Here is a 14,991-nt window from a genome sequence, read left to right on the forward strand (position 1 = left end):
AGAAACTCAAGGAATTAAGTCGCATTGTGAGTATTTTTGTTTTTTAATTGGTTTTAATTGTTTAAATTGAATTTTTGTTTTAATGCATGATTTTTTAACCTGAATCATTTTAGCGGACTTTATCAATCAATACAGAGCTAGAAATTAGAGACGAAGTGGCGAGAGAAAACGACGAATACGATCTGATTCTCAAGCTTTTGGAAATTTTGAGTAAGTTCGAAATCAGTTTATCGTCCTACAAGTTGAAACTGCAGGGAGCCTATGACATTAGACGATTATATGCAAAATTTCAATTTTTGGCTATTTTAATCAATTTTTCAAATATTGTAATGGATTTACATAAATTATTTCCTACATTTTTTGGGAATAAAACAACAGATTTATATATTTTTTTAATGATATTTTCAGCTTTTTTGTAATTTTTGTATTTTATATTTTTTAATTAGAAAAAGTTTTTGTGTTGAGCAAAGACTTGACTTCAGCTTTTTATGTGGTGACAGGTCTCCTCTCGTTCCCATGGTTTAAATTTCCATATTAATTGTTTTTGTTGGCCAAAAATGTTTTTTAATAACAGTGAAAAAGTATACAATAAACAAACAATGCAATTGAATACCGCTCGTGAGCACACAAAGCTTTTAAAGTCACACGAACCGGCAGATCTTTAAATGGCAGACACATGCATTCAAGAGGACACAAGCGTCCACAGGTTTTTCTCAAAACCCACCTCTGTCTATCAACTCCTACTCTCACCTCCCCGCGGTGAACATCGGGTGCCTACTACTTCAACTGTAGATTGGGTGCTAACCCCAGTGGAAAGTTGTTGGGGGCATCAAACGAAAGCTTGAAACCAAACATTTCCTGATCGAGCTTCAAAAAACTCATAGTTCGTAAAAGTTTCGGGAGTGAATAGTGAAATTTTTAAATAATTTTATTTTCTCCCGATAAAATGCAGTATCAGCTGGTAAAAAAATATCTTAAAAAATGTTAGAAAATTTTATTTATATATTTTAAATGTTTGTCTTTAATAATAAAATTTTAAAAATTTAATTTAGTCTCAGAGGTAAAAAAGAGGCCAACAAAAATCAGCAGAAAGAAATTCAAGAAATTAAAATACTGCAACCAGATTTTTCCAAGAAACTGAACGAATCAGATCGTATTGTAAGTATTTTTGTTTTTCAATTGATTTTAATTTTTTAAATTGCATATTTATTTTAATAGCGGTCTTTAACAATCGAAACTGAGCCTAAGACTAGGCAAGATGTGGAGATTGAAAAGGGCGAATACCATTTGATTTTAAAGTATTACATGAGCTTCTGGAAGCCTTGAAAGAATAATTTTATTAATCGTATTGTAAGTATATTTGTTTTTCAATTGATTTTAATTTTTTAAATTGCATATTTATTTTAATAGCGGTCTTTAACAATCGAAACTGAGCCTAAAACTAGGCAAGATGTGGAGATTGAAAAGGGCGAATACAATCTGATTTTGAAGTACTACATGAGCTTCTGGAAGCCTTGAAGGACAAGGTATTTGAATTTCTTCCATCAAAAGAATAATTTTATTTGTATATTTATTTATTTATAAGTTGAAATAAAGTTTTTCGTCGGCTGTTTTGGTCGCTGTAATTTTTGCAATGAAACAAATAAGTTACATTGCAAAAATTACAGCGATTTAAAAAGCCCAACGAAAACTATACTCGTATCTTCATTTATACTTGTCACAATATTAACGACCCGTCCTTGAAACTTGAAAGGAGAAGAAGACTTACACAAAATGTCTTGACTGGTAAAGCTTTCTCTTACACCAATTCACATATTATTTGCTTGAGAGACTGTGAAATTGTTCGAGAAACATTTGTTGTTAAAGGCCCGCCAAATACAAATTAATATTTAAAGCAGTCCCAATTTCTTATTAGATGAGGCTTCGTCCCCAAATGTGTATTCAAGCTGGTCAATCGATGTATACTTGTACTTGGAAAACAAATTCCAATGAAATTAGAAACAAAGGGCAACAATATGCAAGTTTTCAGCTCTTGTGATTCGAGATTAATTTCAACTTATCCTGTTGGAGCAGTTTTCTATGCTAGGATTTGACTTTGGCTACAATCGAACTGATCGATGTTTTGTTTTTTTGTTCTTGATGTATTTCAATTGTATTTTATTTTAAATATTGACAATCTGATATTTAAATGCTTAGTAAATGTGGATAAACAAAAATAAACAAGTTGTTTTATTTTTTGAAAATTGAACTGAAATCAAATACAGTGGTGGAAAAATAATTAGAAACAATGAAAAGAGTAAACATATCCACTTTTCTTATCATTGTTTATGCTCTTCACACAGTTCTCTTTTTGCTGCTATTGTGGAACATGTTTTTAGTTTGCAGGTTTCATAAACCAGTTAATTTGTTAATATCGGCAGTTTAAACCAGCTTACAAAAGAATATTTGAAATCTAAGCTTGGAAAAATAGTTAGAAACAGGGAGCAAATATTGAAGAAGTGATATTATTTAACGGTAAATATTTGGTGCTACATTTTTGTTTTTGTTCAAATATCTTAGCTTTACTATGTAGTTTGAAAATATGGCTTAAAACAAGAGCTGCACACCAGAGCTAAGGAAGATAATTATTCACAAGAACTGCAAGAAAAAAGCTACCATGGTTAACATCGCCAAGGATTTGCTTTGCTCCAAAAAGATGGCTAAGAATTGTTTGAGCTCTGATCCTTTGAAAGACTCTACCTTTTCTTGGTCTAAATGCCACTTGGAATTTGTGTATTACATTGTTTTGCTCAAGAAACCAAATCAGTCTTTTTAAAATTATTTTTTCGGGCGATAGCTCTCTATTTTACTAGGGGGGCGTTTTGGTTTAGGAATTGGTAGCATTGTAGAAGTTTTCCAAACTTGAGGGTGAATCTCAGAAGAAAAAATGTTATTTTATAGCATGCATAGTCGAGATTTGGAAGATTCAGGTAGATGTTTTACCATTGGGTAGGATATTCTGTCGAGAGATGGGGTTGTCCCTTTAAGCGAGCACAGTGTTAAGTGAAGTTCGGAAGTTGAGATCGGGAATTCAATTTTTTCACACTTGCACATGTTTGAGGAAGGTTGTCGATGATAGTTTGTGCTTCCTGGGGTGGAATCGACTAAGGTGATTGTTGACTATCAATTTTTTGATAGTCAAATTGACTATAATTTTCATTCCGTCTGTGTAAGATGATTCAACTCAATTCAATTCGATTGAACAATTTCAGATTCAAATTGTCAAAATTCGTTGTTGCCTTGGTGAAATTTTAAATTGATTATTATAAAATATCTAAATAAAAGTTTCAAATTGGCTGATTTTGAATAAAATTCTTACTTTTCTTGCTTTTTTTCGAATGTCGTAAGCTTTGTGTCACAGGAAGGTGTTTTTTAAAAGAAACAAAGTGAACTAAGAAAATTTTCCGGTCGTTTGTGTGAGCGTCTGGTAGCTCTATTCGGAATAAACAAATTTATTTGAAAACGACTATCACATTTTTTTGTGATAGCTTTTTAGGTATCAATTTGACTATCACCTTACTCGTATGTAGATCAAATTCGATCATTTTGATTGTCATTTATCACCAATCACATTAGCCGATTTCCACCCATGGGTTGTTTGCTTCATAGATTTGACTGTATTATACAACTCGCAGATGTCAATATCGAATGGACTTTGTAAACCAAGAAAAAAGTATGTCAAAAATTTGGCTATAATCGTATTTCGAGTGCATTGAAAACATGGACAAAATTTGAATGATGTTGTTTAGAAAAATAAAATTCGTTACTCTTTTTTTTTAACTATATTTATTTAAAATAATAAAAATGATGTAGCTTTTTTATAGTATATATTTTTAAAGTTGAAAATATTCCACCCTTGGAATGCAAAGAGAAGTCCTTGCATTGTTTCCTCGACTTTATAATTTTTGAAATTAGTGGTGAAGGTACAAAAACGAGTGACTAACCTGCGTGATTGTGTAAAGAAAATAGAAGTCAAAAGTCATTTTTAATGCCTTTCACTTTTAACGACTGTCATTTTTAATATCTTTTACTTCTGAGATCTGTCACTTTTGACATCGGTCACTATTAGTAAGTGTACCCGGTGACCGAACATGTGCAAGACCCCTATTTTGGTTCACTAGTTGTTAAAAACACTGCTCAAATCCACATGTTCTTTATTTTTGTTATTCTGATTGTAGTAAGCTTGAAATCAAAAATTTTCTGATCGAACTTCAAAAAACTCATAGTTCGTAAAAGTGTCGGGAGTGAATATTAAAATTTTAATATAATATTATTTGCTCCCAAAAAATGCAGTATGTGCTGGCAAAAACTATAATAAAAAATGTAAGAAAATTTTACTTATTTATTTTAAATGTTTCTCTTTAATTATAAAATTTTAAAAATTTAATTTAGTGGCAGAGGTTTTGCTTTTTGAGAAAGCAAAACGAAGAAGCGGTCAGAAAAAATCAGCACCCAGATTTCTCCATGTAACTGAACGAATCAGATCGTATTGTAAGTATTTTTGTTTTTCAATTGATTTTAGTTTTTTAAATTGCATTATTATTTTTATAGCGGCCCTTAACAATCAAAACTGAGCCAAAAATTAGGCAAGATGTGGAGATAGAAAACGGCCAATACTATCTGATTCTGAAGTACTACATGAGCTTTTGGAAATTTTGAAAAGGTATTTGAATTTCTTTTATTAAAAGAATTTTTTGTAATGCATGTATGTACATATATTTTTAATAGTTCAAAACCAGTTTATCGTCCTAGAAATAAAAGCTACTAAGTGCGTTTTCTTTTCTTTTCTTTTCTTTTCAGGAATGTAAACTTCTAACTAATTTTCCTTATTTTTTTTTTGCTTTTACTATTTTAATTTTATTTTAAAGCATTTATTTTTAATAAATTTATTTGAAAATTTTAAAAATTAAATAAAAAATATATATAAAATTTTATAAAAACAACAAATTTATATATAAAAATAAAAAAAAATATATTACAAATGTTTATAGTCTTTATCTAAAAACTAACCACATTTAAAATCAATTGTTCCGAATTTCGATCGAAAGTGAATTGAAATCGCATGCTCTTCAATTCGATCGATTTCGAAAATTTCGAAATTGCTTCTAACTGTCAGAACTGAAGGATCATCCATTTTTATTTTGTTTCTGAAGTAAAATGTTTGCTGTTGTGAAAATGGGTGCAATATCATTGGCAATTTTAAGTGAAAGAAATAGAATTCAAGAGAACAAATAAGAAGACGAATTTTGCGAGATAAAGCAAATATATTGAATTTACCTGACAGAATGTGTGTAAAAATTATATAGAATTGTTTTGATAAATAAAGTAAATTCTTTCTTTTAAGCTTTCATTGGCAGTTTAGATTAAGAAAAGACGCTTTTTTATATGTTCTAAGGGAAATAAAACCTTTTATAATACCTTCATCGATTCCTTCAATTCATAAACTTGCTGCAACCCTCAGATTTCTAACAGAAGGAAGCTATCAAAGATCAATTCACTGAAATAAAAAATGTGATTTGAATGCGTTCAAAAAATAGAACAAACCGAAATACAGAACATCCATTTTCATGTTCGAAAATCCAATTCACTTAAACGAATTGTGGAACATCCCAATTCACTTTCGTAAAGTGTTATCACAATAAGTGAAATACAGAACATGGGCAGTTGTTTCATTTGTCTTGTCAAGGAGAAGATGAAAAAAAGGGCTTGACAGGTTTCCTCAGGTTTCAGGATCATAATAGATCACGAACAGATCTATGAACTTTGATGATATTGTAGGTACAGGGCTTTGAGCCACCACTCTTGAATTTCATTAGCATATCCTTTAACCAATTTTTGAGCGAGTCTGAAATTATGGAATTGGAACATTAATTTTTCACAAAAGTGTTCAAGAAACATATTATTAAGACTGGTCAAATTCATGTTCAAGGCAGCCCCGATTTCAAATTAGATGGGGCTTCATCACCAAATGTGTATTCAAGCTGGTCAATTGATTGAATCTTGCTTTGATAATCCACATTGTCGTCCGTTGGGCTCATGAAAATGACATATAAGGCTTAATTTTGTTTTGAAATGAAAATAAAATGTTGAACTTACTGCAAGCAGAATAATAAGACGTTCTTTAAAAAGCAATTCCAACGAAATTAGAAATAAAGAGCAACATAATGCAGGAATCCTAGTTATCAGGTTTTGTGATTTGAGATCAATTGCAATTGCAACACATCCTGTTGCGATAATTTTCTATGCTTGGATTTGAAACTATAGTTGGGACTATCAATGTTTTTTTTTCTGTTCTTGATCTATTAAATTTTATTTTATTTTAAAATTTCGAAAATCTGACATTGAAATGCTGAGTAAATCAAATTTCACTGAATTCAAAACAGTAGGTAAACAAAAATAAACAAGTTGTTATTTTAGTTTGTTCATCATCAAAACGGAAATCCAAGCTCATCCAGATTCTAACTGACCACCATCAACTTATTATTGCTCTTTGTACATCGTTGATAGGTTAATCGATGAAAGCCAACTTGCAATCAGAAATGAAGCCGACCAACATTGAATCATTTTTGAGATTGACTATCCTCAGCTTGCTTTAGTTATGGACGCAACTTATTTTTCTTTCAGCAAGTCGAGAGATTAGCTTCCATACAAAATGGAATCAAGCAAAGATTATTCTCGTGAAAGACAACATGTTCATATAAGAACCCTACATTTCTGCATCAGTACAATTTAGAATTTCGATTGTTGTGAGCCCAGCTTTACGGACTGAAGAAGCATGAATCATTACTTTTTTTAAACCTCAATGAGGTATTGAAAAGATTTTAACTTTATTTTGAATATAAGTATTTTAAATTTAATAAATGAAATGTTCAGAAAATATACGTCGTAAAAATGTTGAACATGCTTATTCTTTCGATTTTAAACGGACTTTCACAAAAATGTGGCCTAGTCACTTTACTATTAATTGTATTCGAATTCAGGTCATTCACAAACCTTTGAAATGTTTTCTTTCAGCAAAAAAATAATCTTGCTTCTTTGTAAAATCTATGTAATACAATTTTTAAATTTATTTTCTTAGTTTGCTGGGAAACCCAATCCGAAAGATCGACGCCATGGACTTATCTTCCGATCGTTTTTGTACCTCTTCCAGTTGATTAAGAATCGCAAGGAAACACATTTTGTATTGAAGGCTTCATTTTTAGAGATTTATAATGAAAAGGTGAGTAGAAAATTCAATTAAGAAGAATAAATAAGTTAAGACAAAGTAATTTCTAGAAATTCACAAATGAGGTTAAATTTCAAGGGCCGATGTTGATTTTGAACAAAACACAAATTATTTGGGAAATAACTGTCATTTTTTTTATTTTGAAATTATTGGTATAGTTCAATTATGTATGGATCAAAATATCGGCAAAATGGCCAACGCGATCTCGGCGGCACACCTCCATCCGATGTTCCAAATTTTCAATCATGCTGAGGTATGCTTGAGATTCTATGCCATTAATGCATCGAATTATCTCATCCATTAGTCTACAAATTATTGCTGGCTTATTGACGTACATCTTGTCTTTCAAATATAATTAAAAAACAAGTTGGTTTATCTGAACAGAGTTCTTTGTTACAAGGGAAGGTTTTTGACGTAAACCGCATGCATTAGTTGGTAATATTGATTGTAAGTGGTTACTTATTTGATTCTTAGGTAGCATTAATAATTAGAGGGTTTTGTGGAGTAATTTTGATATAAACTAACAAAATAACCCCAAAAAAAGAAGTCCAACTGACATCGTCACCAAAGAGAACTAACACGGTCGTTGAATTTGTAACGCAAAAGAGCCATTGTTTTTAGAAGGCATATGTAAGTAGAAATGGCGATCTTAAGGCAACCTAGCCTGAGATCCAATTAGCGCTGTAGTGCGCCGTTTTGATACCAAAAACTCGTTTGACCTTTGATTGAAAGGGATAGATTGATAGAAAAGCTTCATAACGATTATGTTAAAGGCATTTTGTCGCATTGAGAAAAAAGATTAGGTCTCTAATCTTTCTCTCAGATAGCTCATCAAGTTCTTGAAAGAATGCTTTTCCAAAGTATTTAATTCTAGTGTTTGCCAAAGCAGAACATTTGCAGAGGAAATAGATTATCGTTTCACTTTCTCTTTGGTCACTACAACTACGGCAAAAGGTGTTGTAAGAGATACCCAACTTCTCTGCATGAACTCCTATAGGCCAATCAAGATCGTTTGTACGGGTTTTGTTACAGGTGGGCCATATCTTCCTAGTTATAATGCAGTTGGGTACATTGCTCCACCTTCGGTTTGATTCAGTTTGGTAGATAGAAAAGATTTACCCTTCATAGCACCAAGAGAAATGTTAACCATTTCCGCAAGTGAGCTATGAAGGGCTCATCCTTGCCTGGCTAGCTCGTCAGCTCGTTCATTTCCCACGATACCACTATGGCCCGGAACCCAGATCAGGGTGACACCGAGGTTAATATTCAGGCTCGCAAGCTCATCGCGACATTGCTGGACCAATTTAGATGAGGATGTGGCCGAGTTAATGGCTTTGGTTTGGGCTTTGTTTAAGTATCTTACATGCCTCCCTTATTGCCAGCAGTTCAGCCTGAAAAACGATAGCAAAGTCAGGAAGCCTAAAGGATTTAGCTACATTTAGGGACTCAAAAAAGATCCCAGAACCAACTCCGCACTAAATCTTTGAGCCGTCAATAAAGATGGTTGTGTCGAAACCTATCGACACGATGTCATCCTCCCAATCTTCTCTCTATGGGAAAATAACCTTAAAACCCTTACTAAGGTTCAAAGTAGGAGTGCAGTAGTCAGTATGTCTACCGTGATAATATCTGAGGGAATCAATTTCGTTATGTTGCTGTGACCATAAGGTTTTGACAACTAGCTGTTTGATTCCTTCAGCCTAATAGCGCTGCAGGAAACTATGTATTTAATAAAAAGGTCGATTAGTAGAAGATCCAAAATAACGTTTAAGGCGTCCGTTGGGCAAGTACGCATGGCCCCTTGAAACTTCTTTAGCTTATCAATATTATAGGCTTTGCTAAGAGCAGGCCACCGCACAATCGACCCACATGTTAAGATTGGACTTACTACGGCTGTGTACGTCCATAAAATCATCTTCGACTGAAGTCCCCACTTTTTGCCGAAAGTTTTAAGAAGGCAACACAGGCCTTCTTAACCCGTACTTCAATATTTAGTTTCCAGTTTAGTTTAGGGTCGAGTATAACTCCCAAATATTTTGCACTGGAAGACAATGATGGGATTTGACCATTGAGTCGATGATAGCGTGAAGGGCGGTTCTTTAGTTTTGGTGCTAAAGAGCAACAGTTCAGTTTTACTTTGGTTAACTCCTAGTCCACAACTCGAATTGTATCCATGACCAGAAGCCATAGAAGAGGCGAAAGGACACCACCCTGGGGTGTTCCTCTACTCACGTATTTTGTTGCGATTGAATTGCCTAGAGTGGCTCGAATCTTCCTACCACTGAGCATGGAAATAATCCATTCTCGAATGAAGTCTTCTACACCGAACTTAAGGAGCAATTCTTCTATTGATTTTGTAAGGACGTTGTTAAAAGCACCTTCTATGTCTAAAAATAAATTTATCGCGGAAGTAGTTTATACATGCTATCGCGGGTATGTTCAGAAGAATAAGCTCGGAGTTCTTCAATCTACGAGGAGTTCTTCGAAACTCATTTTCTGTTCTACAAAAATAAAACGTTTTCAAGTAAAAATTTTTTACTTATTTTGTGTATATTTTAATAACTTACCTTTTAACTTTTTCTAATATCATACAAATTACGGATTTAACGATAACGATAAAAACCGATAAAAGAAATCATTTGGAGAAAATTATTTCGACACGAAAAAAAATCAAAAGCCGTAAACGCTTCCCGCAATGCCCGGAAATTAATATTTCGACTCGAAGGTCAAAAGGACGAATAATAGGAAAAAATGAAGGACACTAAAAAGCAATATTCTTAGAAAAAAAAGAAAACACTGTACTTAGCTTTTGCGATTTCCCCAACAGATATCGTAGTCCTTCCGAGAAAAAAATTACTTCTTTTTAAAGGAAAAATTCCTTCACACGATTTTCGTTAATCTTCTAATTGCTTTGGGCGCAATCCAAAAAGTGCCATCATTGTGGCGAACTTGACCCTTCCGGCTACTTTCCCTCAGGAAATCCTTTCGGATCTTTTGCGTGGTGATCGATCTGTATCGTACCCGCAACTTCCTCCATCCATAAGATTGGGGTGTGCGACCGAGAAGCCAGGTATCTTTCATCGCACGCGATCTCTTTAAAGAGGTGATGCGATAACCCAGTAGCTCAATGAGTAAGTTCAGCATTTCACTTTCGAACCCATTCCAGCTAAGACTTTCTGGAAAATTGTGTGGGATTCCTCATTACCGAGTCCGTAACGGCTCGATTTCGGTCAAGGAAAAACTACTTATGTCGTGTTGAAGGAAGTCGGTAGCCAAGCCTATAATTAAAAGTGTCTTTCTTCACAGTTAATTCTAAATCACCAAGAATTTTCCAAGAGTCCCTACGTTTTATGATCCTAGAAGGCCCTGAATCTAGTAGTCTTAAGAATTCCTAACCATAAATACTGATTTTTAAAAATGGTCTCCTATCATTCCTGTTTGCCTCCAAGTTGAACCCTGAATGAACCCTATTTACCAGCTGGTTTTCAGCAGGCAAAAACCCCAACGCCTCTGAACTCCTCGCCCTGCTGCTGCAGGAGTGGCCATTTCCCGAGCATTTCTTACACTCTGATCTTTTGAACCCTAAAGCCCCACACCCGCAACAACGCCTAGGAACGGAACACGTATCTGCATAAAGGCCTAATCCATTGCACTTAAAACACCGAATGTTCGAATTGGCACGAGATTGGTTCGATGATTGCGCCTGACGATGAGTTTCGTTGTTCTCTGAAACAACCGAAACCGAGGGGGTATCGACACCTACATATACTAGATCCGGTTCTAGCAAAGACCTATTCTGCCTAACACTTGGTGGTTAAACATATGCATCTACGTTGGCCCTACCGGCTTCTAAGCTCCTACCTAACGTTACCAAATCTAACACACAAGTTGGTCTCGCCAAACCAAGTTGTGTTTGGTAAAAGGGTGTCAAGTTCCTTTCAATCATTGATAACCTTCTACTTTCAGTTATAGGTTCTGCCAATCTCCCAAACAAATTCGACATCGTCGCGACATAGACACCGATGGACTCATTCTTGCCTTGAGTCCGACGCCCAATCTCCTCTAATCCCTCCAAAAGCAGATGTATTGTGTTTGTTGACATTTTTAAAGCTGTTGGGCTGTCAGACAAATCCAATGTTTAGCAAATTTGAACTATGAACTTCCATTTGGAGTCACATAAAGTAACGTTACGTTCTTATCCTTACGATTGTCAAACGAAACGGAGGTAAAAGATTCATGTGATAGCATGCATTGAATTTCTATGGCTGAACTCGTTAACGTCAGTCGAAGCCAAAGCTGAAGTGTGTTTGTGTTTTAGCCATAAGTGCTTGAATCATTACTGAAATAACATTAACATTCTTCACATGTACCACAAACAAAGTCCAAAGTAATCAAATCGCAGCTTCAATGGCGGTCAATTCATATCATCAAGAGAACTGATAACATAGATTTGGAAATTTGGTGCTTAAAAGATCAATTGTGGCAAGAACTATGTTGCAAACTCTCCATCTTACATGAACCAGATGTCCTTGAAATGCATGTCCTAAACTTTGGGTTGAAAACTGTTCCAATTATGACACCACTCTACAATCTGCACCATACTGTCATTCTCTGTAGTTGCATTGGCTTCTAGATTATCAAGCTTATCACGAATTTCATTTAATTGGAAATTTTTACGAATCCCGAAAAAGTGTATCAGGAAATCCGTTTGTAATACAAAATAGTGTGTAAACCTATGAAATTTTCCACTACGGACGTAATTTTGGTTTTTAACGAAACAAATTTTTCTCCCCAAAAAAGAAAATCTCTACTCAAAACCGTTGATCACTAAAAGCTGCTCTAAGGCCTAAACTGCGAAGCGATTTTAAAGCGTATGGTCGTGTTCTTTCAATTGCTGAATAAATTGGATCTGAGATCTTTGTGCAGAATTCTCTTCAAGCGTGAAGAGTGGTTAAGATTGATTTAATGTTCTTGGATTGAGACTCTCACTTGGAGCTGATAACAAGTACCATATGAGTGTCCACTAGCATACAGAATGAATGGTAGGTGATTAATTTCTGCCAAAACATCTTTTTTTTAAAAAAAACACTACTTGGTCTACACAACAGTCACTTTGGAAATAAATTTTTAATATTTGTCCAACTTTGTTGAAGTGTTTGTCGGCTTTATTTCGTTCCGCAGAGGAATGGCTAGCTTTATTTTAATATTCCGTATTTAATTAGCAAACTTTAATAAAACCTTGAACGATAACCAAAAATTTTTTCCAATTTAGTCATGCGTTCAAATTTGTTCCAAAAAAATGGCAATTCTTCCATTATATATGAGTAATTTTGTTTAGCAGACTTTCAAACCCTGCTACCACATTTCTTTGCAAAAGGCAGTATGCACATACATGCAGTTTTCATGACTTTAAAAAATGAATGTAATAAATTATTTAAAAATGTTTTTTTTTTGCATTGTACCAAATTTACGTAAGTTAATAAAATATAAAACATATCATCAATGCAAATGTTTACACTAGAAATATGCATGCATGCAAGCAAATGCACATGAAATTATTCTTCTATTATTTTTCCATGACACTCCTAACCAATTGAACATTGTTTACTCAGCAAGAAGTTCTTTTCTAGTTATTACCAATTATTGTAGGTCAGGTGTTGTTTGCAGGGACGTAGCTTTAAAAGTGTGTAGGACCTAGACTACTGAAGAAATTGATATAATCATTTACTTGAAAGCATTCCATTTTCTGTGTATTCCCACCTGTAAGTTTTACTTTCAGTGACCTGCTTTATCTTTATAAGCTTGTAGATGCGTATGTACAAAGCCTAGACCGTTCTTCTTAACATCTACTTTTATTAAGAGCTATTCTTCTTAAATCCCCGCTGGTAGAGATTCCATATACTAGTGATATTTGGATGGAATAATGACTTTTTGGCTTGATCGAGTTGTTGTTTGATCCGGTGTAGCAAGTGTCTGATTAGGTTTCGAAGTCTTGGGTGGTAGATTCCTCGTATTCGTATGGTGGTTGAAGTGAAGATCTAACACTGTCAGTTCTTATTAAGACATGAGTAAATTTTTCTAAAGACTTCTGTACGCAAAATTTGGGTCTTACATGTTGGTTGGTTCTTGTCGGTCGTAAGGTGGGCATGGTTTTTCGCAATTCCTTTACAGTCTTCTGAATTTTAAAAGTTATTTGTCGGTAGTACCCGTGGCATTATAGTTAGTGCGTTGGACTGTCATGCACCTTAATTTAAAAAAATTAATTTTCGCGAGTAGTGCCTCTTGCGAGGAATTGACAAAACCTTCAAGAGTAATTCTTGTCATAAAAAAGTGCTTTCTCAAACTAGCCGTTCGGATTCGGCCTGAAATTGTAGGTCCCTTCCATTCCTGACAACAGCACTCGCACACAGGAATGGTTGAGAGTTGTAAGTCACTAGACCCTGGTTCACAACGGACTGTTGCGCCACCCAATTAATTTATTTTAATTGTCGGTTCAGAAACATATTCTCCTGGTAACCGAATTGTTTCACCATAGAGAAGTTCTGCTGGGGTGGCATCCATGTCTTTTTTGAAGGACGTCCTCAAATCAAGCGAGACTTGGAACCAGTCGGCAGTTCCATGGCACATTATGGCAGCCTTAAGGGAGCTGTTCCAGCGTTTGATGATCCCGTTGGATTGCGGATGATAAGATGTTGTTCCGCAGTGTTTTATTTCTAAAGTTTTGTTCAGCCCGCCAAACAGTGTTGACTCGAATTGTCGTCCCAAATCAGTGGTTATTTGTAATGGAATTCCATATTACGATATCCAACCATGGAGTAGGTTTTGATCTACTATCTCTGACCTGATATCTTCCATAGGGTACGCTTCTGACCATCGGGTGTATTGATCTATGATCGTGTGATGTAGGCAAAGGGCCAACTATGTCCATGTTGATATGGCTAAAACACTTAAATGTCAAACTGAAGGGAGCGATTTGTGCTTTGTTGTGTCGACTGATTTTTTATTTCTGGCATTGTATGCAGTTCTTTAGGAATTTTGTGCAATCTCCTCTCATCTTGGGCCAAACGAATAGCTCTTGAAGGAGTTGAAGAGTAGCTCTAATTCGAGGGTGAGAAAGGCTGTGCAGGTTTCTGAGAACTGTTTTTCTGCTGCTTTCGGGGACAAACGGTCGGATCTTTATATTTTGTTGTTCCTGGAAATGGCAGAAGCTTAAAACGTAATGAAGTTGAGTTACCTTCTTCAAGTAAAGACTTCATTTCGGTATCTACAATCTGTTGTTTCGCAATCACTTCTAAATTGATTGGTTAAAAAAGGTAAACTGCGTTTATCCTCGATAAGAAATCTACTACTACTTCGTTTTGATTTCCAGGAACATGCAAAAGTGATGTTGTGAACTGGCTGATGAAGTCGAGTTCCCGAATACGTCTTGGTGATGCCTTACTCAGGTTTTGCTGGAACGCATAAATAAGCGACTTGTGGTCGGTGTGGATGGAGAATGATCTTCCTTTCAATAGGTGTCGAAAATGATTCACGCCCTCGTACATGGCCAAGAGTTCAATGTCGTATGTGCTCCGTGTCTTCTGGGATTCAGTGAGTTTTTTTGAAAAAAAATACAAGTAGTTCAGAAGTGTTGTTAGTTACTTGGTTTACCACGGCCCCAATTGCACTATCTAATGCGTCAGTAAACAGATAAAGCGCTGCGTTCGGAATGGGATATGTAAGTACAG

The 14,991-nt window shown here is 34.8% G+C and overlaps 1 protein-coding gene across 1 annotated transcript in view; it reads left to right on the top strand.

The window, feature by feature from the left end:
- LOC129941329 (kinesin-like protein KIF12) overlaps window positions 1-14,991 on the top strand; it is a 72,698-nt gene that overhangs the window by 39,467 nt on the left and 18,240 nt on the right. Inside the window, exon 4 of the mRNA XM_056049967.1 lies at window positions 7,118-7,258. Coding sequence (XP_055905942.1) covers window positions 7,118-7,258 — 141 coding nt within the window. The remainder of the gene's footprint in view (window positions 1-7,117; window positions 7,259-14,991) is intronic.

The sequence above is a fragment of the Eupeodes corollae genome, chromosome 1, assembly GCF_945859685.1.
Source record: "Eupeodes corollae chromosome 1, idEupCoro1.1, whole genome shotgun sequence".
NCBI lineage: Eukaryota > Metazoa > Arthropoda > Insecta > Diptera > Syrphidae > Eupeodes > Eupeodes corollae.